Source organism: Rhinolophus sinicus, chromosome 14 (assembly GCF_057876585.1).
Source record: "Rhinolophus sinicus isolate RSI-liver-muscle chromosome 14, RSI-T2T, whole genome shotgun sequence".
In the NCBI taxonomy this organism is placed as follows: domain Eukaryota; kingdom Metazoa; phylum Chordata; class Mammalia; order Chiroptera; family Rhinolophidae; genus Rhinolophus; species Rhinolophus sinicus.
In genome coordinates, this window is record NC_142514.1 from 140,477,214 (window position 1) to 140,500,362 (window position 23,149).

The 23,149-nt window shown below is 53.1% G+C and overlaps 1 protein-coding gene across 1 annotated transcript in view; it reads right to left on the reverse strand.

Moving 5' to 3' along the window:
• Positions 1-23,149, reverse strand: part of ARHGEF17 (Rho guanine nucleotide exchange factor 17) — a 56,593-nt gene that overhangs the window by 18,108 nt on the left and 15,336 nt on the right. Inside the window, exon 2 of the mRNA XM_019744355.3 lies at positions 1,256-1,333. Within this exon, the coding sequence (XP_019599914.3) occupies positions 1,256-1,333 (78 nt within the window). The remainder of the gene's footprint in view (positions 1-1,255; positions 1,334-23,149) is intronic.

Sequence of the window (23,149 nt, forward strand, 5' to 3'; positions counted from 1 at the left end):
ACCTTTCCCAGGTGCCTCAGTCACCCAGGCCAGGAGCCCAGGTATCATCCTGGGCTAACCCCACTTTACTCCCCACAGCCAACCAGTTACCATGTGTGGCCTGACCATTCACCTCCTAATTGTCTATTCCCAACTCTCCCTCCCGGCAGCCTCTGCCCTGTTCCTGGCCTCCCCTCCCTCACCTGACCTCAGTGGCCTTAGCCTCCTCTTCTGCTACTGCGTTTCCCTGAAGATAAGACCTAGCCAGACCATCAGCTCTAATGCATCTTTTGGAGCAAAAATGAATATGAGACCTGGTCTTATATTGTATTATATTATATTATATAAGACCGGGTCTTATATTATAGTAAAATAAGACTGGGTCTTCTATTCATTTTTGTTCCAAAAGATGCATTAGAGCTGATTGTCCGGCTAGGTCTTATTTTCGGGGAAACACAGTACCTACCTTCCCAGCAGTCAACAGACTCTGTAAAGCAGGAGTCGGGCTACACACCACCTCTGCTCAAAGCCCTCACTGACCCCTCAGGGCCCTCCTCCTGAGAGTCAAGGCTCCTACCATGTGGCCCCTGCTGGCTCCCCGACATCCCTGTAGGAGCAACCCCTGTGTTCAGTGCCGGCCACATGGACCGCCAGGCCTCTCCTTACTGGACGTCGCCTATGCTATTCCTGCTGCTGAGAAGACAGGTCAGGAGGAAGCCAGCACCTCCTCCAAGAAAATTACCTGCCCCCTGACTCACAGGGGCCTCCTGGATGCTTCAAGAGTGCCCATATACTCAATCAGGCCCCAACAGCACGGAGAGCTCCTGTGGCAGGGGCTGGTCTTTCTCATTCATCCCTGGAACAGGGCCTGGCATGCAGATGCCCAACATTTCATCCCATTCAACAAATATTTTCCGAGTTCATGATTAAATGGAGGGGGTTCCACTAGCGGGGGCTTCACAATCTAAGCTCAGACCCAGGACTGCGTTGGGGAGTTGGAAGGACAATGGGTGGGGTGGGGGCACCTGCTCTAGGGTAGCCTGGTCTGGCCTCACTATGGCCCCTGTGTATTCTCTCTTGCCCTGGAGGAGGCTTCCTACTCTAGGGCAGTCACGTGGAGGGTTCTCCATGGAGGGGTGGTGTGTCCCAGGGTCAGTTCTCTCTCCTCTCTGACCTCAGCACTCTGTCCACAAAATGGGTTTGTTAGCGCATGTCTAAGAGCCTCCCAGGCTCAGAACTGCCCCTCTCAGGGGCCCAGGCCAGCTGCGAGCCTCACCTGCATGAGTGTGCGCAGCGACTCCACGTATGACTGCTCTGTGTCCAGCAGGGTCATGGTCACGTGCTTCCGCATATCCTGGGGAAACAGAAGGCAGAGGGTGAGCCGTGCACATGGGTGCGGAGAGCCATCCACACCCTCCCTGGCCTTCGAGGCCTACCTTACCACCATCCAGAGCTGCTGGCTGTTTCCCCAAGGTACCCTGGACGGTCACCATGCCAGATCTCTGCTCTCGTACCCTCCCTGCAGGGACCGCCCCCCCCCTGCACCTCCCTGACGCCCCAGAGTGCCCCTCACTCCTCCACCTGACCCCACCCATGGCTGTAGCTGGCAGATCTCTGAGTTTACTTCTTGGCTCCCCCGCTGGGCTCCTGAAAAGGACTGAAAAAATCAATAATCTCTCACATTTGCAAAATAAGATGCCTCCAGGCCACCCCCTACTCCCCCACCACTCCAGCTGCCAATTTTGAACCCCCCCCCCCCCCCCCCCCCTGTTCAGTCTCAGCCTTTGAGGTCAGAATTCACCTAGTTGGGCTTCACATAAGCCCTGAGAGTCGAAATTGTCACCCCCTGCTACAGATGAAGACAAGGTGGCCCAGAGAGGTGAAGTCGGCACCAAGTGTCATGGCAAAGTTCACACAGCGGGTGGGGGCAGGGTTCACACTCTCAGACAAGGCTGGGTCCCAGTTCTCTCATTAACAAAGGTTAACTGTGCCCTACTCCATGCCAGGCACTGTTCTAAGCATTATATATTATTTCATCCTCTTGACCACCTGGGAGGTAGATGTTACTATTCTTCCCAATTTAAGGATGTGGAAATGGAGACCCAGGCACCTAAGGATCTGATGATCTGCATTACAGAGTTCCTAAGGGGTGGCCCAGACTCTGTGCCCATACCCACAGCGACAGGCTGTGCATCCCTGTGAGGGAAACCCCTATTCTGTAGGAAGATTTTCCTGGAAGCCAGCAGCGGGATGTATTGTCTGTATTCAACTCCCTGGGACTCACTACTGCCCTTGCCACCAATCCCTATGTCTCTGGCCCACTCCTCCTCCAGGAAGCCTTCCCATATGGCACCAGTCCCAACAGCTTCTCTTCCCAGGCAGACTTCTCTCCAGGTCTTCGCTAAGTCTCTGGAGAGGTTCTGAGTAAGGCCCCTAATTGCTCTGGGGCCCAGATCTCCGGGGCTTATTCTCCCTTCTCCACCCTTCCTCTCAGGGACCTCAGCTCGCTCAGAGGATCTGTCTGGATCCTGTCTCGAGCTCCACCATCAAGGCCTGCTGTTGTGAGTGCACATGGCAATGCCAGGGTGGGTGTCCACGTCTGTGCCATCCCTCCAGTTCCCACCCCGAGGAGGCCCTCAGGGTAGGGACTCACCAGTGGGGCTTCCCCGGTCTCTGCTGCGCTTAGGGTCTATGTCTGCTGACTGGACTCAAGACTGGGCCTGTCCAGCCTGCCTGATACAGCCCCGCTCATCCCTCTGCCTTAGTATGCCCATCTCAGGTCCCCCAACCTCTGACCCAGGTATTCAGTTGCCAGGTCTGTCCCCACACCCGCCCTATAATGAAGCACACTTAGAAAAGTGGGCTCCTCATGAATGTACGGTGGGGTAAAGACAAGTCTATTCAGTAAATGGTGCTGGGAAACCTGGACAGACACATGCAAAAAAATGAAGCTGGACCACCTCCTTACACCATATACAAGAATAAATTCAAAATGGATTAAAGACTTAAATGTAAGATCTGAAACCATAAAATTCCTAGAAGAAAATATAGGAAGAAACTTCAGACATTACCTGGAGTAAGATTTTTACTGATATATCCCCTCGGGTAAGGGAAGTAAGAGAAAAAATAAACATGTGGGATTACATCAAACTAAAAAGTTTTTTCACAGCAAAGGAAACCATCAATAAAACAAAAAGGGATCCTACTAAATGGGAAAAGATATTTGCCAATGATATACCCGATAAGGGGTTAATATCCCAAATTTATAAAAAACTCACTCAACTCCAGAAAAACAAACAACCCAATTAAAAAATGGGCAGAGGACATGAAGAGACATTTTTCTAAAAAGGACATACAGATGGCAAACAGACATATGAAGAAATGCTCAACCTCACTCGTCATTAGAGAAATACAAATAAAGACCACAATGCGATACCACCTCACCCCAGTCAAAATGGCTATCATCAATAAATCAACAAACAACAAGTGCTGGTGAGGATGTAGAGAAAAGGGAACCCTTGTGCACTGTTGGTGGGATTGCAGATTGGTGCAGCCACTATGGAAAACAGTATGGAGGTAACTAAAAAATCTGAAAATGGAACTACCTTATGACCCAGCAATTCCACTCCTAGGTATCTACCCAGAGAAATCCAAAACTCTTAATTCAAAAAAATTTATGCACCCCTATGTTTATTGTAGCACTATACACAATAGCCAAGACATAGAAACAATCGAAATGCCCATCGGTAGACAACTGGATTAAGACACTGTGGTACATTTATACAATGGAGTATTACGCAGCCATAAAGATCGACATTTTACCATTTGCAACAATATGGATGGACCTAGAGAACATTATGTTAAGTGAAATAAGTCAGACAGAGAAAGACAAATACCATAGGATCTCACTTATATGTGGAATCTAAAGAAAATAATAAATGAATGAACTAATCAGAAACAGTCTCAGAGACATAGAGGAAAAACTGAGGGTTGCTAGATGGGAGGGGGGGTGGGGATACGGGGGAAGGTGAGGGGATTAGAAAGCACAGTCAGTGGCCACAGGATTGCCACGGGGATATGAAAGTCGATTTGGGGAATGTAATCAATAATGTTGTAGGAATTTTGTGGGGTATCCGATGGACACTTGTCTCGTTAGGGAGACCACCTCAGGGATGATGTAGATGCCTGATCACTGCACTGTACACCTGAAGCTGAAGCTGAACAATAATGAATGTCAACTACAAGTTTATATATATATATATATATATAATATATATATATATATATATATATATATATACACACACATATATACACATATACATATATATGTATACGTGTGTATATATATATATATAGTTTTTCAAGAAGCGGAGCACAGCATTAGGAATAGAGACAGTGGAAATGTAATGGCTGTGTGTGATGTCAGAGGGATAGTGGATGGGGGGAGGGGGGTTGTCACTGTGTGAGGGATATAGATGATAGACGTCTGACTATTACATTGTTTTGTGCACCTGAAACTAATAAAAAAAACGTAAAAAAACCCAAAATACTCACAGACACAGACAATAGTTTAGTGGTTACCAGAGGGTGAGGGGTGGTGGTAGATGAGGGTAAATGGTGTCGAATATATGGTGATGGAAGGAGAACTGACTCTGGGTGGTGAACACATAATGTGATACATAGATGATGTATTACAGAATTGTACACCTGAAATCTATATAATTTTACTAATTGTTGTCACCCCAATAAATTTTAATTAAAAAACAACCTAAAAAAAAAGAAAGAAAAAAAGAAAAGTGGGCTCCCATGCTAGGAACTCAGGGGTGCAGGGTGTGAATAACACCCCCTGCAGACCCTGCCTCAGAGTCCCCAGCTCCAGACAGGCCATCCAGTCTCAGGGCTCCTTAGGCCTATAACAAACCAGGGCAGCTTCCAATAGGAGGCAGCATGAGCTGGGCCCACTACAGGATAGACAGTTTGGGAGAGCATCAAGGGCCAGAAGGGCCCCCCAAGGAAAGGCCTAGGTACCCAACCCACCTTTTGGACATGTCCGCACTTCACAGATACGGCCTCATTTCAGCCTCACACTCATCGTTCCATGACATAGCTGTCACCATCCCCACTTCGCAGGTGAGGAAGTCAAGTCAGAGAGATGATATGACTCACCTAAGGTAACACAGCCAGAGCCAGGATCAGTCTCTTCAGCCACCTCATGCTAAGTCTTAGGGCCCCAGCACCCAGAGTTCATGTCCAGACTGACCAGCCAGCTATGGGCCATGGGTTCCCCAGCTTGGACCTTTCCAGCTGTGAGACCATTGGTGGTCACACAACCACCCAGATTTTTCCATTGTCCTCTACAGAATGGAACTGATAATACCTCCCTCCCAGTGCTGTGAAAGCAAGGAGACAGGGAGCAGAGCAATGCTCTCCACACATACATACTGGGTCTGCAATGTCCATTCTTCCTCCACCCCAGTGAGGCTGTTTATCTATGTCCCTCTTCCTGCTGGACAGGGAGCTCCCTGAGAGTAGGACCAGGCAGGGCTGAAGCCCTGGGCAGCACAGCCACCCTCCCCTCCCCCACCCACTCCCCTGGCTCAGCCCTGCCAGGCCCAGCAGTGAGGGTCATGGGCAGAGAGGCCGCCTGGGGGAGGCAGGGCTGGTGCTGGGCTTAATGGCCCAGAAGGCTGGGATAACACACACAGTGGCTGACTCTGCAGCCCGACTTTGCCAGCCTCCTCCCTGCTTAAAAGCACAGCAGGCTGTCACTCAGCTGTCAGGTAGAGGCACAGAAAACAGGGCCAGTTCCCTGTCACTGCATAAGAAACCTTCCACACGTGCTCAGACACGGGTATGAGTGTACGTAGGGGTGGGGGGCCCAGCGGATGGGCAATGCAGCTGTCAACCAGATCAGCAGGCCCACCTGTTCTGGGCGGGACAGGCCTGTAGGCCCAGCCTCCCCCCAAAGCCCCTCACCCCTCAACAGCTCCGTATTCAGACCTTCACTACATGGGGCAATGAAGTGGGAGGGGGAGGCAGGGGCTGAAGGAATATAGCAGGAAGACAGAAGGGGGCCTCCCTACCAGTATGATTCAGACGTCATGGTCCAAAGCCCAAGACCCCAATATACATAGCATGAAGACAGGACACACGTACACAGAGAAACCATGAAGGCCAGACACCCCACAAAGAGAAAAAATGCAGCCAAGTCACCCAGTTGAGGGGCCTTCAGCCCAGTATCTTGAGGCAGTGGAGAGAGACCCACACAACATAGTCCCCACTAGAGCCAGAGCAGGGAACAATCCAGGCCCAGACACACAAAGCCATGGAAACAGCCCCCGGAAGGGAAGCCTCACCATCCCCCCCAACCACAGGGAAACGCATACCAAGCTAGGAATGGGGACGCCACTGTTGCCACCACAGCATGATACCTCCAAGGCCCAGTAGGTCCAGCGGCAGGGAGAGGATGGCAAGGGGGGCAAAACTGGCCCATTCCCTGCGACCCTGCTTCCCCCCACCCCCCAGCACATACATACACCTGGGGACAGCCAAAGGCCTGCTGGAGAAACTCTCCTTCCTGAGCCTGTGGACCCAGGATAGCCCGGGCGACAGCCTTTTACTCCACACTGACCCTTACTGCATTCCAAGTGCCACTAGGCCTTACCAAAGCTGGGTCTCAGGGTGCAGGCCTCCCTCCTCAGCTGAGTTTGCCAGCCCTTCTGCCATCCTAAAGCTTGCATCTTGGTGGCACCAAACCTCAGTGCCCTGCCAGCCACACCACCCCTGCCAGGTCTCCTCATAGCCTCAATTTTCCCTACCCCCATCACTTATAATTGAGCACCCAGCCAGTGGTCAGGCAGCTGGTGTGCCTGATCCAAGTCCCGGGGTCCTGCACCCCAGCATCTGCCCATCTGCCCAGGTCGCATGAGCTCTAGGCCTTGGCCCAAGTCCCTTGCTGCCCCTCCCCCTCCCCGTACCTGGGACTCCCCGGGCTCCTCAGCATCAGCAACGCTGCTCCCGGTGGACTCTCCGGTGGGCTCCCCGGAGGCGGTGGCCGGGCCCAGATCGCGCATGTCTTCCAGCGCGATGGTGAACTGGGCCAGGGTCTTCACCATCTGAAGCATACGGCCTGGCCACCGCCAGGGCGGGGATGCCGGGGGTCGGCAGGCACCCTTCCTCCCACCGTTGCTCCCTCCCGGGGTTCAGCACGGCTGCAGCGGCGATCGCAGCGTCAGTTCCAGCGTCAATCTGATCACTAAGACCTGGCCGGCGGTGGCGCTGTTACCTCCTCCGCTCAGTGAATGCGGCGAGCGAGCCGTGGGTGCCGCGCCGCTGCGGAAGGGGTGGCTGGGGGCGTGGCGGGGGAGAGGTCCGCCCTCTCCGCGAGGCCCCCCCCACCTGCCCCCACACAGCAGCGTCCTTTTGCGGACCTATTCCCTCTGAGGACACAAGTCGGCGCACACCCGTGGGCAAAGGCGAGTATACTTGGTGACACGCACTTTTTGTCCACACGTGGGGCACACACGGTGCATGCACATATCTACACAGAAGAGGCCCACATACCTGGATTCATATCCACGTGGTGTGAGCCAAATGCACACACATCAACATAGTCCTGTACAGGCCTGAACCCTGACACGCATGACCCAGTGCAGCACAGTGGCACGTGCTTCCGCGTTCACACAACTATAACCTGGCAAATAGGCGTACGGATTTAGGGATGCGCACAGATTCATTCCTGGAAACTGACACTGTCCTCCCATGGTAAGCACTTAAGCCTGATGCAGGGGGCTACCAGGGAAATGGCCCACCCTGAGTCACCCCTACTCCCATCCCACCCATCTGACCTGTGCCCTGTACTTGAGAAAGTCCTAGAGAGTTCCAGTCCTATCCCTCTCCACCCCCCTCCCCCGCCCCCATGGGGAGGGGCTCAGGCATTTACAATCTCCCCCCACCAGCACCACCTGTTCCTCAAATCCCAGATGAAGCTAGAACCTATCTATCCCAGACGCATTAACGGGAGGGGGGGTGGAGGAGGGGGGAGGATTTGTTTTGCACCAGCTCTTACCCCCCACCAGGGGATTCTGATGCACTCTGCAGCTAACTGGGGGCCCCTCAGCTGTGCCTCAGCCCCAGCTGACTTCAGATTTCATGCTCCCACACTCATTCACCTCCCTCCCCGGAACCTGCTATCTCCTGGGTTTCCTGCACAGTGGAGACCTCCTGTCACCCAAACCAGTCCCATCCATCCACCCCACTCCCCCTTGCTTGATACCTGCAGCCTTTTTTAACTTCTAAAAACAGACCAGGCTCTCTCTTGCCTCAGAGCCTTGGCCAATGCCTTTTCCCCCTCCTTGGAATGCTTTTTCTTTTCCTTTAAGACTAGTCTTAGTGCAAATGTCACCTCCTCAGGGAAGCCCTCTCAGATCCACAGATTAGGTGCACCTGCTCTGTGCTCTCAAAGATTCTCTGTTTTTCTTAGCCAGGTCTCATAGTTTGTAATTATACAGTTGAGCAAATGCTAGATTGATGCCCATCTCCTCCAAGAAGACTGTAAGTTCCCTGAGGGCAGGGTCCATATCCCTTTTGTAAGGCACAGCACTTTGCACATAGGTACTGGCTAATAAACCCTAATAACTTCCTTCTCTCTTCTCCGCACACACCAAAACAGCCCACGCAGTTCCCTGCTCACGCTCCTTCCCCAGCACCCCCGTGGCCCAGGATCAATCGCTCCTGCTGGCCCTTGCAGCCTCCTATGCTGCTCTGCCCTCAGCCAGCTGAGTACCCCCGCCCACCTCCATCCAAGGGAATTATTCCTCATCTCCTGAGAAGGCAGGACACAGGCCCTGGCAGCAGGCCTGCTCAGACCAGTCCCAACTATCCAACACTAAAATTTTAACTCCCCAATGGACAACCCCCAAATAATCAACACTGAAAACAGGCACAGAAGATTCCCAGAAAAAACCAGTGTGACCCCCACCTGGCGGCAGGCCCCAAAGCAGTGACCACCACAGAGAGAGGTGGGGAATGCTCCAAGAGGCTGCTCTCGGGGACAGAGCCTGACACGTGATAGGTGTTTGCTAAGTGCTAAGTTGGTGCCGCGTAAACGGGTGAACCCATCTGTCTCCCCTGGGTTCCACAAGGGCCAGGCCCACAGTGACTGTTGAGTCAGTTTTACGAAAGAATGAATGAAGGCATGAACATGTGCTCTGCACAAACCTCTCTGCTGGTCCCTCCCTGCAGTGGTTCTCAAAGTGTTGTCCCTGGGCTAAGCTTCAGTGCTTCCTGGGAATGCTGTAGAAGGGCACATTGTCCGCTCCCTCCATCACCCCTACCACCCTACTGATCTGAAACTCTGGGTTGGGGCCCAGTAATCTCTGTGCACTGGCAGCAAGGAGCCTTCCAGGCCTTGAGACTGCCGGGCCACCACATCCCATCCTGGGGAGTGGGTCCTTGCCAAGCCCTTTCTGCCCAGGGGAGGTGGGATCGAGGGTCCTCCAGGAGGCCCCCAAGCCCTCCTCAACCTCCAGTTTGGACCAAGAAATCCAGTGGGTCCTTCTGCCTCTCACCCTCCCGGTGTATCATGGGCTTTCCTGGGGAGAGGCCTGCTCTTCCTCCCTCTCCTCTCAGGCTGGGCACATCGGGGGAGGGACTGGGACAGCCAGGCTCATTGACTGAGTCATGGTTTGAGCAGGGAGCTTGGACACAACCTAAGGTCCAGTCCAAACAGCCAGGTCCCAAAGAGAATCCCACACTGATGGTCCGAGGGCCCCACCCCTGGCCCATTGCTTGATCACTGTAGCTGCTTACCCCACATTTGGCTTTCTCTCAGAACACCTCTTTGCCCATGTGACCCTCTCTCCAGCTAAATGACCTGGGGCCTCATTTCCTGAGTCGTTGGGAGGCAGGGTATAGCTCGGGCTTGTTAGTGAGGTGTGTCCATTCTCCTATTAGTTCCAGCAGGAGGGGCCCTGCAGAGATGAATCCACTCTGGCCAACATCTAGGAGCTCCCAGACAACACTCACAAGGTTCACTGCCTGGGGGGTAAGGGTATTCAGGGAGGGCTTCCTTGAGGAGGCAGAGTTTGAACAAGGTACTGAGGTCAAGAGATCCAAAGGTACATATGTGGGTGCCCAGCCTGGAGAAGGTGGCAGGGATTGGTGCCAAAGGCACTGCTCGCTGCTGCTGCTACATTAAAGATGGCTAATTAGATCCAAGCCTGTTGCCATGGCAACAAAGGGGCTAGTGGGGAAATGAAAGGAAGCTTAGAGAAGGAACAGGAGCACACAACGGCTGAATCAGGGTGTCCAGGGATCACCGCCACATCACAGGCATGGGAGCCCCTCAAGGTGAGGTCAGCTGGGGTGGGGACTGGGGACACCCTGTGCAGCTCTGGTTCTGTTGTTCCAGTTTCAGGTGTTGATTTCTCTTTTCTTTTTGGGTCTTTGCAGCTGTTTGGAGTAGGTCTGGCTCCGAACAGTCTTTATAAGAGTACGAAGTGGTTGTCAAGACCTGCCCAGCCCTCTTCTCCACCCCCCCAACCCCACCAGAACACACATACACCCTGTCCTCCAACCAAGAGAGCCTCCTCCCCACTCCTCAGTCAGGGGAAGGCAAGAGGCAGGGAGGCGCAAAAGGGCTCTGCCCCACAAGGCCACACCCCACTCTAGGAGAGCCAGGCTTGGCAGCCCAGCTGTGGGACCACCCTTCTGCCAGCCCTGAGGAACACCTAAGCCTCCCCCTCTCCACCCAGTCTGTTGATAACTTCATCCGTTACAGAAGCCCAAAACCTTGCCTGATTCTGGACATACCCCCTGAGCCCCACCATCTGGGCACTGCCCACTGGGGACCACTTGGTCCTGCAGCTGGGACTGAACAGATCGGGGGGCCAGTAATGAGAAAGGACATATGGATGGACAAATGGATGGATAATGAATAATGGCTGAACAAACAAAAGGATGAAATGGCGATAGAGAAATAAATAATAACTGGATAGGTGAACAGAATGAACGGAGTGACAAATGAGTACATGAATGGACGCACAGATACGTGGTTCAATGGATGAGTAGTCCAGTGAGTTATTTGTTGATTAGTTCAAAAAATTTTATTGAGTGCCTATTAGGTGCCAAACACTGGGTTGGGGACTAAAGGTAAGAAAAGAGAACTGTGCCCTGCTGGGTACAACAATCTATGTAGGAACTGAAAAAGAAATGACGTGTAATGCAGGTTCTGGAGGAGAAATGCAGGTTCTGGGTGGGGGTCTCGAGCCTTTCACATCTGGATGGCTCTATATAGGTATTTGCCAGGAGAGGGTCTGGGCCCCAGAGCTGCCCAAACTGGAACACTGGAAACTCCATAATCTTAGAATCCTTACCATCACTTAATGCTGTTTGAACACTTGTGAGGTGACAGGCACCCCACCATTGCTTTCCAAGCCCTGGCTCCTATATCAAGGGCTCTGTTATTGTGACTCCTCCATTTGAGGCTCAGGGACGTCACCTCACTGGTAAGGGGCGGAGCCCAGAGGCTGCCTCCAGGCCCCCTCTTGGGAGAAGAGCCCCTCACCACCTCCCCTCAGCCCATGTACCCAGCTCAGCCTCCCGTCTCCCCTGGCACACTGGTTGCCTGATTGCCTTTCTCCAGCCTCACTGGTAATGAGACAGTGACATGAATAAGTTCTCCTGACCCAGGATGGTCTTGGTGGAAAACAACATGCCACCCACGGGCAACACTGGGATCAAAGAGGGTCCTCTTCCCTGGGAACTACGCACTGGCTAATGGTCCAGATGGACTGACCCCAGCAACGTCCACGGGCATGGAGTCAGCACTGAATGTTCCTAACCTGCTGGGCTATCCATTTCACCACTGGCTGCTGCCCCCTCATGTCCTCAGGTTCATGGGTGAGATAAATGTTCCAGAAGAGGGACTTCTTGGTACAGGAATTAAGAGGGCAGACCCCGGAGCTAGGCAGCTTGGGCTCAAATCCTGGCCCTACCCCTTACTGATGATACGACCTTGAGCAAGACACTTCTCCTCTTGGGGCCTCAGGCTTTCCACGTGTTCCTGTCGGAGACCCCTTCCCTCTTCTTCCCATCATCTGTTCCTTCCGCCTCCCTTCCCAGGTCATGGCCTGTTCCCTACAGACCCTCCCTTCTCGAAGGAGGAGGCTCTCAAGGCTCCATCGAGTTCCCAGGCCTCAGAGGCAGCTGCAAGGGCAGTGTCCAAGCCACAGGGCTCCCTCGGGACTGGCTACTCTGGGGCCCAGAATCCTGGGGAATGTGCTTTGGGAATGGAAAGGGGAGATCAAAGGCCTAAGGAGCCTTAGGTCCTTCCTATCAGAGGCACTCTCTTGCTGAGGTGGGTCTCTGTGTGCCCCTGGAAGTGGGCCATGACGTGTATCCCATCTGTGTGGACTCATCTATGGGTGTGTGTATTCCCGTCAGCGGTCTAGTAACGGGCTCCTCTGTGGGTGATGGTATATACTGTTCTGTGGCGAGTTGGAAAGTAAAGGGGCCACTTCGATAATAACCCAGAGTAGCTGTAGCTGATGTTTACTGAGCATTTACTAGGTGCCAGGCATGGGCTGAGTATTTTACATCACTGTCTCATTTTATCTCCATAATCATCCCAAGGAAGTGTGGCAGACTGCATTTCTCAGCTACGTAGTTACCACAGTATTTTCCATCCCACATGTTCTTCTGACAATGAGGTACTGACACTTTTCCCATCGAGGGATGCGGTTTATGTCCCCTCTCCTTAAAACTGGGTGGATCTTTGTGACTGCCCCAACCAACAGAGGGCAGCAGAAAGGATACTATGTGCCGTACAAAGCTAGGCCATACAAAGGCCATGTAATTCCACCCTGCTCTCTTGGGTCACTCATTCTTGAAACCTGCTGTCACATTGTGAGGAAGCCCAGGCCACACGTAGAGGCCATGTGTCGGGTATTCCAGCTGATAGCCCAGATTTGTGAGTGAGGATGCCTCCAAGGTGATTCCAGCCCAGCCCTTTCATCCTCATTTAATCCTCACATCAGTCCTCTGAGTTATGTATTGCTATTGTCCCCATTTTACAGATAAGTAAATAAAGGCTCCAAGAAGTGAAGCAATTTGCATGAGGTTATGAAGTCTCATGTGGCAAAACTGGAATTTGACCCCAAGTAATCAGCATATCATAGAGGCCTGAGTGATTCACCAGGGTCACAGAGCACATAAATGAGTCGAGCCAACTCCAGAGCACCTTGAATGAGGTAGTGGTGGGCTGCATTTTCTTCCCTGGATGACTGAAGATAGAGCTGGAAATAGGAGGAAGCTCTGTGTCTGCCTCCCCACCCTACCCCACTACAAGATCCATAAAGGCAGAGACCAGGTATCTTCATGTTCGTGGCCATGCCCCTAGCATGCAGTCGGTGCCCAATACATATCTGTTGACGGATGGACTTGCTCTGTGACTTGAACCAAGCTGCTTCCTACTCTGGGATTCAGCTTCCCCTTCTGTAAACGAGTGAGGGAGGAGAGTGTAGATGGACTCTAAATTACCCACCAGGTTCCCTGAGGGCGGTGGGTAAGTGAGACCATGCCCAGAGATGGGGGATGGGCAGCCTGACCTTCCTCCCTGATTTCTGGTGCCAGGATCCAGTCTGGCTTTAGTGAGGAAGCTGGGGCTCCAGAAATTGCACTTCCACGAGATGGCCCACAGGTGGCAGCAGAGGCTGACACGGCAGGGGCTGTGGTGCATGTGGTTTGAATTTGTCTTTTTACTTATGGGCTTTTTCCCCTTTCTTCTCCTCTGCCCCGCCCCTCCCCTTTTTTTCAAGAAGATACAGCTGGACCTTCCAGACTTGGAAGAAGTTTCCTAACAGGGAAGATGGCCGGAAGCATGAGAGGGGGGGTAGGGGGTAGGTGCATAGACAGACCCCAACAGATGTGAAAAGCATCTCCTGACAAGCTAGTAAGCTCTGAATATATACTCATCTCCAGGGCCCAAGAGGCTGGGACTATCACCTCCATTTTACAGGCAGAGAAACCGAAACACAGATCTTCTGGATCCCACAACAGTCTGAGGGGGCAAGTTGCCCTACCTTTGTGGGGGAAGAAGGGCTACTACTGGGAATCTGATGAAGCCTTAGGGTAGAATTTGCTAAACCAGGAAACCCTAGTCCTGGGAAATGTACCACCCAACCCTGCACATACTTCTGCCCATAAGAGTGTTCTGGCCCGTGGTCCCAGCCCTGGCTCAGAACTTGTGGATAAGGTCAGCTTCCAGAGTCCTCCCCTCCCAACACTAAAAGTTATTTCATTCAAAATGTTTAAACGTTTGCTCATCATAGAACACTGCACAGGGAATCAGGCCCATGTGGTCTGGGACCCGTACCACCACCTTCCAGCTGTTACAAACATCCCTTCCCTTCGGCCTCAGTTTCCTCATTTAAAAAATGAGGGTGAACACCTACTGCACAGTAGGTGCTCTGCAAAAGAGGGGCTCCCTTCCCTGGCCTCCACCCAGTTCTCCAGCCTTCAGGGAGGCTAGGGTGAGAGATCGTGGGAACGGAAGTTATCCAGGGTCTGTTTCCAGCTTCTCCTGTTCCCTCCTCCCACACTCAGACCCAGGCACAAGTTGGGGGGGAGGGGGAGGTACATTTGTGTGTGTCCTCAGGGTGGGATGGGGTGTCCTGCTTCTAGAGCGGAAGATGACTCACTGGGCTATGGGCCAGGCACCCTGGGAAAGGCTAGGTCAGCCTCAGGCCAGAACCCCAGGGAGCTGAGAGGCAGTGAGGAGGGGGGCAGGGCCTGACTGAGCTGTAGATATAATCCTGGGGGCTCCCAAAGCCCCCCGCAGCCAAAAGAGGCCATCTCTCCCACTTACCGGGATGCCAGAAATTCTATTCGGACCAAAGGCCCAGGGAAGCTTGAGGTGTTATCAGCTCCTACTAACCTACTAATCTAACCTCTGTTGTAGGCGTGGATGCTGCTGGAACAAGGCAGAGGCGTTCCTTCCCCTTTGGAGCTCACAGACTTCAGTATCTGTGCCTAGAACAGAAACCGGCCCATAGCAGCAGCTCAGTACATATTTGTGAATTAGTGGATGGTTGAAAGCAAATAGTATCAGTGTAATGAATGCAAACAGCAAGTTTAGAATGTCCATGTTCAATCCTCCCTTGAAGGAAGGTGCCAGAGAAGGGACTATTCCTCCCCATGTAACATATGGGCACTGAGGCCCTGAGAGGAAAGCGTCTTGGGACCAGCACCCAGGGCAGCACGCAGTCAGCTGAGACTAACCAGGCCCTCGGGGCTCTTGCACTATAGCTTGCCCAAAGGGGCCCAACCAGCTGGGAAGCATTGAGACACCCACCTTCCCTGCCCCTACCCTATTCCAGGACCCAGGGAACACTCCCAGGAAGGGAGCAAGTTCCATCCATCAGTCAGTCGCTCTGGCCCTGGAGTGAGCCCTGGTGATCCTGGCCCAACCCAGAGCCCAGGGAAGCCCTGCCAGTACACCAGACAAGCCTAGGTTGGTGGAGATATTTAGTGACGGCGACCATGCCCTGCTCGGTGATCCCTCCACCCCAGCGTCCAGGGGGCTGTCACCAGGCCGGGGCCATGCCGGTGGAAGTGGTATCTGCTTTGGGCCAGTCAGAGGCTAAGCATTATTGCACTGTCAGCAGCTAGTGACCAGCCCATATGCCTGGGCAGCCACAGTCACGCGCGTGTGTGTTGCACAACAAGATTCACAGCTGAAGGTCAGCCTGAGCAGGTCTGGCTCTACTCTCCAAGGCCCCAGGACCAGGGCCGCCACTTCCAGGAAGCTGTCCTGATAACCCAGACCTGCCGATTCCCTTCCTTCTCTGAGCACAGCGAGGAGTCGTAACTTGCCCAGGTGCTCAAGACTAAGAGGTGGTGGGGCTGGTATCAAATCGTCTCTCTGCCACTGAGCTGAGGACAGGGAGAGAGCGATGCCATACAAATAGGAGTTCTTCTTTCTTGAGGGGTTCCCATGTGCTGTATACAGGTATTTATTTGAACTTCGAGGTAAGCCTTCTGGCCCTATTATTACCCTGCTTTACACAAGAGGACGATTGACACAGGGAAGTTAAGGGTCTGGCTCAAGGTCTCACAGCAGAGAGGATTCGTGCCCCCAGGGGGCGGAGCAGTCAGGATATCCACATCTATTCCACCACAGTGAGAAAGAAGGGGCACCTTCCAGCCCAAGCGAGTAACCCAGACAGCAGCCCAGGCCCCCAGCCCAAGCGGGACGCTCACACCAGTGGGAACTGGCCACAGGGCCAAGTGAACCTGCACCTATGGAGCTATAACGCCATGGCACAATATTCAGTGTAATAATAAATGAAAGAAGAAACATACATACTGCACCATCTCAACATCATGAAATATATACATGTGTATGTATATGCAAGGAGAAAAGGCTAGAAGCAAAACACATACATCAGAATTTAACAGCTGGCGGGGTCCCTGAAAAAAGGACAGACCACCCTGGACTGATGGCTACCCAAACCTGCAGAAAGACCACATTTGTGCCTCAGTTTTTTAATCTATGTAATAGAAAATTAAAGGGCTTACTTAGCACAGTGCCCGGAACAAAGAGCTCTCAATAAATATTGGCTGTTACCAATAACCAGAGAAACTTAGAAGGCTAGTCATGTCACAGGTCAACTGGACCAATGCCCTCCCAGGCAAGCATCCCCTTGCTTGCATACCCCCAGGGCCAAAGAGCTCACCCCCTCCAATAGTACCATGGTAGCCTACTAGGGGCCGGTCTGCTTGGGAAAGGCCAAGCTGGGCTGGGCCCCTCAGTCCCTGGACGGCCTTTAGTATTGGATGGTGGTGATTTCAGGTAGGCGCTTCCATCTCCCATTCTAAAGCCTCTGGTCTGAGACCCTTCTACGGAGTGATTCTCCAGGGGCAAAGTTCGGAGAGACTTTCTGGGTGGGTCTCTTGCCCCCGTCCAAGTAACCACCTCCGACCTTCCATTGTCTCTGAGATAACAGTAGTACTTGCTGGCAGCATTGTGCCTTTTCCATTTTCTCCTTTGGAAAACACATGAGAAACCAGTTGGGTCTGACCTCCTCCCTACTCCACCTCCAACCCCTCCAGTCCCCCAGGGGCAGGAGGCCCTCTCTGCCTCCTCCCTGGACAACAGCCTGGTGGAGAGCCCTGAGAGGAGGGGCCCTGTGAGCTGGCTGTTGCCATGGTAATGGCAGCCCTGGAATTTGACCACTGGGGCCCAGGAGTGGGGGTGGGGAGTTAATGCAGGCCGTGCTGGGGGCAGGGAGGAAGATCCAGAAGCCCAGGAAAGCCAAGAAGAGCAGAGGCAGGGCAGGGGTCAGGGTGCCGTCCATGGCCTCAGTTTCCCCATCTGTGAAGGGGGAAGAGGCATGGACCTCAAGATCGCTTTCCAGCTCTAATCCAAACTGGAACCTGGGTGAGGGCTAGGGGTGGGAGAAGCAACCAGAGCAAGGGCAGTTGCTCCCTTTGATAGCTAGGGACCTCAGAGGACAGGGACTCGCCCCCAGTTGGCACAGCAAGTCCAGCGCAGTATCAGGACTAGATCCTGGGGCGGGGGGGGGGGTCTCTCCACTCTGGCTCCCCTGTTCCTGTTTCTCCACTGGATAAGACAAGAAGGCCTGCCTCATGATGGGGGGAAGAAGACCTCCAAAAATGGCTATGGCTGGGCTGGGCCCACACTCCTGAGACAACGGACAACGTGCCTGCCTTCCCAGCAACCCCCAGCATTCCTGAATCTAGAGGCCTCGCAGAGGGCCTGCCCCCTCCCCGCCCCCTGCACTGCCAGGCAGCAGTATTTTTAAACAGCTGCCCACCCCTCTTCACCTTCCCTTGTGCTGTACTCCAGGAACACAGGGAACCCTGCTGCCAGCCTCCCCCCACCCTCCACTTTGGTCAAGCCTGAGTGGGCAGTAGATCCATGACTTTCCTCTGTGCCCCCCACCTTCAGGACAGCCCCCTCCTCCCTCACAGTCATCCTTGGGATCAGGGTGATCTCCAGGGCCCCTTCACCTATGACACCTAGGCCCAGAGAAGGAATGGGAGTCGCTCAAAGGCCCACAGCACAGAGGATTTGGGAATGCTGTACCACCAGCCTGTGCCCCACCTTCCACTGCCTGTCAGGTTATACGGCTGCCGCCCCACGCCCTTCCTCACCCCTCTGCCATTGCCCCTCAACAGCCACAGCCCGGCTCCTCCAGCTGCCCTCACACCCAACCCAAAGATATTCCCATTCTGACCAAGTTGCTCCTCAGCTTAAAATACCAGCCAGCTGGGGGGAAAAAAAATAGAACTGGAGCTCTAACTCACACTACGCACCCAGATAAATTCCAAATGGATCAAAGATTTAACTGTAAAACAAAACAAGAAAACACAAAACACCAGAAGAAAACATGAGGAAATTGCTTTATAATCTTGGACGGGGAAAGGTCTTTCTCACTATGACTCTAAATCCAGAAGCCATAAAATAAAAGCTTGATAAATTAGACCGCATTAAAATGAAACCTTCTGCATGGCAAAAATACACCATAAATAAAGTCAAAAGTCAAGTGACAAGTCAGGAAAAAATATCTGCAACTCATAACCCAGACAAAGGACTAACCTCCTTAATATTTTAAAGGTTCCTAGAAATTGATAAAACAAAAACCCAACAGACAAACAGGCAAAGGACATGAACTGTTCATAGAAAAGGGAACATGTGGGAACTCGTGGACATGTGGGAAGACGCTCAGCCTTACTCGTGACAAGATAAATGAAAATTAAAACACACTGAGACACCATTTGCCACCTACCAGACCGGGAAAATACCCAAAAGTCTGACTTGGTGAGGCTGTGGGAACCAGGTGTCTTACTCTCGTGATGGACCCCTGTGTGTGTGGGGAAGTGTCCATCAAAATTAGAGTCACATATACCATACCTTCTGTCCCAGCAGTTCCACTCCTAAGAGGGTGCGCTCAACAAACCCCATACAAATGACCTATAAACAACCTGTTCACTGCAGCACTATTTGTAACACACAAAGACGGAAAATAGCCAAAATAACATGTGGTTAAATACAGTTTGGTAATCTGTGTAAAGGGACACCATGCAGTATAAGAAAGAATACACAAGCTCACAGAACGCTTTTAAGGCAAAATCTACAAGTGATGCTAAGTGTGCTGCCATCTGTGAGGAAAGTGGGAGAAAGACGGTGCATTTACTGGGATTTGCTTATAGAAGGATTCACACGAACTAATACCCAGGTGTCCTGGGGTGGGGCAGGGTAGGTCCTAGGCAGCTGGTGGGAGGGAGACTTTTTACCTTTTTTGATTTTTCTTAAACCACGTGAATATATTACCTATTCACATTTTTAAATGTACAGACTGAATTGTTTAAAACGTCACCTCACAAGCTGGCCCCTGCTGCCTGCTCCAGGCTCATGTCTCAGCTTTGAACAGCCTTTGCAGCCCTCATTTTCCTTCTCAGCCTTCGAAGGCTTAGCATCAGCCTCCTCCTCAGGAGCCATCCCTGCTGTGTGCTCCTTCCCGAGGGGGCACTCTCCGGGCTCCCCCAGCCTCTGAGCATGTCTGTCCCCGTCCTGATCACTCTGGCTGTCCCTGTCTGTTTCTGTGCACTGCCCTGTGTTCCCAGCCTACAGAACAGGACCGGGTCCCAAGGGGGCTCCCAGTGAATGCAGACTGAATGGAAGAATGGGGTGGGGAGCTGCCCTGGGACCCTGAGCTTAGAGGCTTTGTTTCCTACCTGGTGTCCTGGGCAATTGCAGTCTCACCTGTAATGCCCCTCCAGGACACTCTCCCTGCTCACCTTGCATTCAGAGAGGGGCTTGGCTCTCCATCCCTTTCTGCAGAAAACTGTCAAATTCCTCCTTCGCAGGCTATGTCTTCACCCACCCTCCTTAGGTCCTGGCAATCCTGCCTCTTTCTGGGCCACAGATACGGTCTGTAAAGTGAGACTGGCAACAGGCAACTTTACAGCAGGGTGGGGATTTCTGGTAGTGGGAATCCAGCAGAGCTTCAAGCCCGCAGAGTCCCACCCCACTTCTGCATAGCCCCGTAGTTCCTTTCCTACGGGCAGTTGCCTGGTAGGGGTGGGGGGAGGATTTTTAGCCTTCCTCAGGGAACTCAGCATATGCCCCCATCCCTCAAAGATGATTCTAGGCTATTCTTGGTGACCCCATCTACTTCTCTCCATTCTTGGGAACCCTCCTCAGCCAGGCCAGGCCACTATCCTCCCTCCCTTCCCTTCCAACTTGCTTTATGATTTCCCACTGATTCCCAGCGGCCAGTGGTCTAGCCCAGCCACCACAGGCATTACCACATTTCACAAAAACCTACAATAGGTGCCTCCATCATCATCATTCCCATTTTACAGGTGCATAAACTGAGCCACAGAGGGATTAAATACTTGCTCATGGTCACACAGCTAAGAGGAAGAGCAGGATCTGAGCCTAAGCCATCTGGCTGCAGTCTGTTACAATCATTAGACCGACACAGGTGGATGCAGGACCAAGTGCAAGCGCTCAGGCTGACCCTTAACACCCGGGGGGACCTGGCCTTTGCTGACCCCACCCATATCACACTCTGGCCATAGCAATTCCTTAACCCATCAGTCATACTTACACCCTAGGCCTCCGCATGTGCTGGTCTCTCTGCCACGTGCTCCCTCCCATTCTTACGCTTACACTTGGCAGGGTCTTCCCACCATGCCAACAGGTGGTCCTCCGTCTCAAGTGGGGCACAACCCAGCTCTACGGGGCCCCTGGTGGGGGGCACTGCCTGCTCACAGGAGCCCCAGGGTAGGTGCTCCATCAGCCTGGCTCCCTCTGGAGACCTGGCCCCCAACAGGGTTTGTCCGTCCTCAGGGAGCCTGGCTGGGCTGAACTGAGCCTGCCAAGAAACTGAAGGGAGGGTCTCGTCCTGCTCTAAACCTTTCCAGCGGGGCCCCTCTACCCCAAACAGGGATTCTCTGCCGAGTCCTGGGAGCTCCACGGAAGTACACGGGGGAAATGTGGTCAAGGGGGCAGATACACCCCCATCTATACTTAAGTCAACAAGGTTCCAAGTTGACCTATTTTATAGTTCTGTGTCAAGACTCCTCTAGAAAAAAGGGTCGCACTATTTTTAAAAGCTTGGAAATTGCTGCCAGGGATCAAATCCAGACTTTCAGGGCTGGCCTCCCAGACTCCCCACAACCCACCGACTTCCCCAGAACCAGGCTTTCATGGTGCTCCAGCCACACCAGGGCTTTTCCATCAGGCCTCTGCTTGAAGGGCCTGGCCCTGCTTCTGTCTGCCAAGGTCCTACTAGGCCTTCCAGGCTCCAGTCGCTCGCCCCGTCCCTCCTGAGCCTCCCTCCCGTTCCTTGGCCTCCCTTTTTTCTGCTCCTCAGTCCTCGGAAGGGGGCTCCCTGGGGCTGGAACCCTTTGCTGTTAGTCCTACAGCCCCCATGCTAGCCCTGTACATATAGGCCTCCGTGGATGGCAGTAGAATTGATTTTTAAAAGTTACCCTGGACTCTCCAAACCCATTACGGAGGCTAATTCCAGAGTTAGTTACCCAGGGCCAATTAGAAAAGCTAGGTGCTGCCGTGTAGTCAGCTGTTACTCCACCGGTGACAGTGAGCACCCTGGCCCTCACTCAGCTCGCTGGGCTTTCCCCTGGGGATGAGGCCCTGCTCCAAGCAGAACCCCATTCACCGGGTTCTGGCCCCCACTGCCCAGCCCAGCCCCATGCTGGGCACCCCGGGGTTTCAGTGCAGGAACGGCTGCGGTTCCCCTCTCCCCAGGTGGATCATGCCTATTTACATTACTTGTTGACATCTGGCTGCCTCTATCTATTCCAACTTCATTATCATCACAGGTTGCTCCAGGGAAGGTATGAGGGGTTCTCAGGCTGGGTCCTCACTTCCGATATCTGCACACATGTCTTCACGGGTATAAATCTGTTGGGATTGAAAAGGAGCATGTGTGTGTCCACCTAGATGTGTTGTGTGCCTCTGGCTTTGCCCATGTTGGCATGGGTGGGGGTCCACAGTCAGCTTACCCCACAGCGTAGGCACTGCTGGTTTCAGTATGTACCCCTCCAGCCTATGGGCTCCCTTTAGCTTCTCCAGCCCTATCTCAGGGCCCAATACTGGGGATTTCTTCCCCAGCAGACATGGCCCAGGTCTGGACACACGGAAGGTGGCCCGATGACTGAGGGGAGAGGGCCACAGCGCTGCCTGAGGCCCAAGAGTTAAACTCCTGGGACAGGGCTCAGGGCTAGGGGCCCAGTGGCAGACAGGGCAGGAGGCTGGGGGTGGGGGAGGCGGCCTGGGCTGGCTGCGGGTCTGGGCCTCTCTGGGCTCTTTGTCCAAATATGGAAGGTTTTTTTGTCTCCATTTGAGTCACGCCGGCCTAGGCCCAAGAGATCTGCTTTCCAGATACTGCAGGCAGGCAGGGCTGTGCCAGCACTGGCTGGCCTGCCCCCACCCACCTCTCCTTCCTCTGCCTGTTGCTCATCTCAGCACCCCTCCAACCTCTTGGGCCAGAGTTTTCTCTTCCAACAGGGAACCCAGCACCCACCTCCGCTGCTCTCCAGCACCAAGAGAAAAGGCCCTGGACCCATGACGGGAGGAAACACTCATTCCCTCTGCCTGTCCATCACCTCCTCTCACTCCCCGAGGACGCTTCATATTCAAATGAGCCACTCAACTAATATTTACTGAGCAACTGCTATGTGCTAGTTCCTGGGGCTAGGACTGTGGACTGTGAATCCAGTGGACTCCCCATGTCCCAAGCAGAATCCACTCTCTCCTCCCTTGTGCCACCCTCGGGATGGCACCACCCCACACTAAGCAGTCCTGAAAGCCAGGAGCATGGGTAATGTGCAAGGATGCTGGCACCAGACTGGGTTTGAACTTGAACTTGCCGCTTGGTTAGCTTTCCTAACCTGGGCAAACTGTTTCCCCATGCTGTGCTTCGGTTCCTCATCTGTGACATAGGAAGGTCAGCACCTCCCCATAGGGTGGTGTGAGTACACGGAAAAATTGCTCAGACCAGTGCCTGGCACACAGGAAAAGCTTTGCCACCAGTACTGTGACTTTCCACCTCCTAATGGTACCATATTCAGTCAGGTATTAAACCTCTTAAGACTTTCCATCACCTTCCTC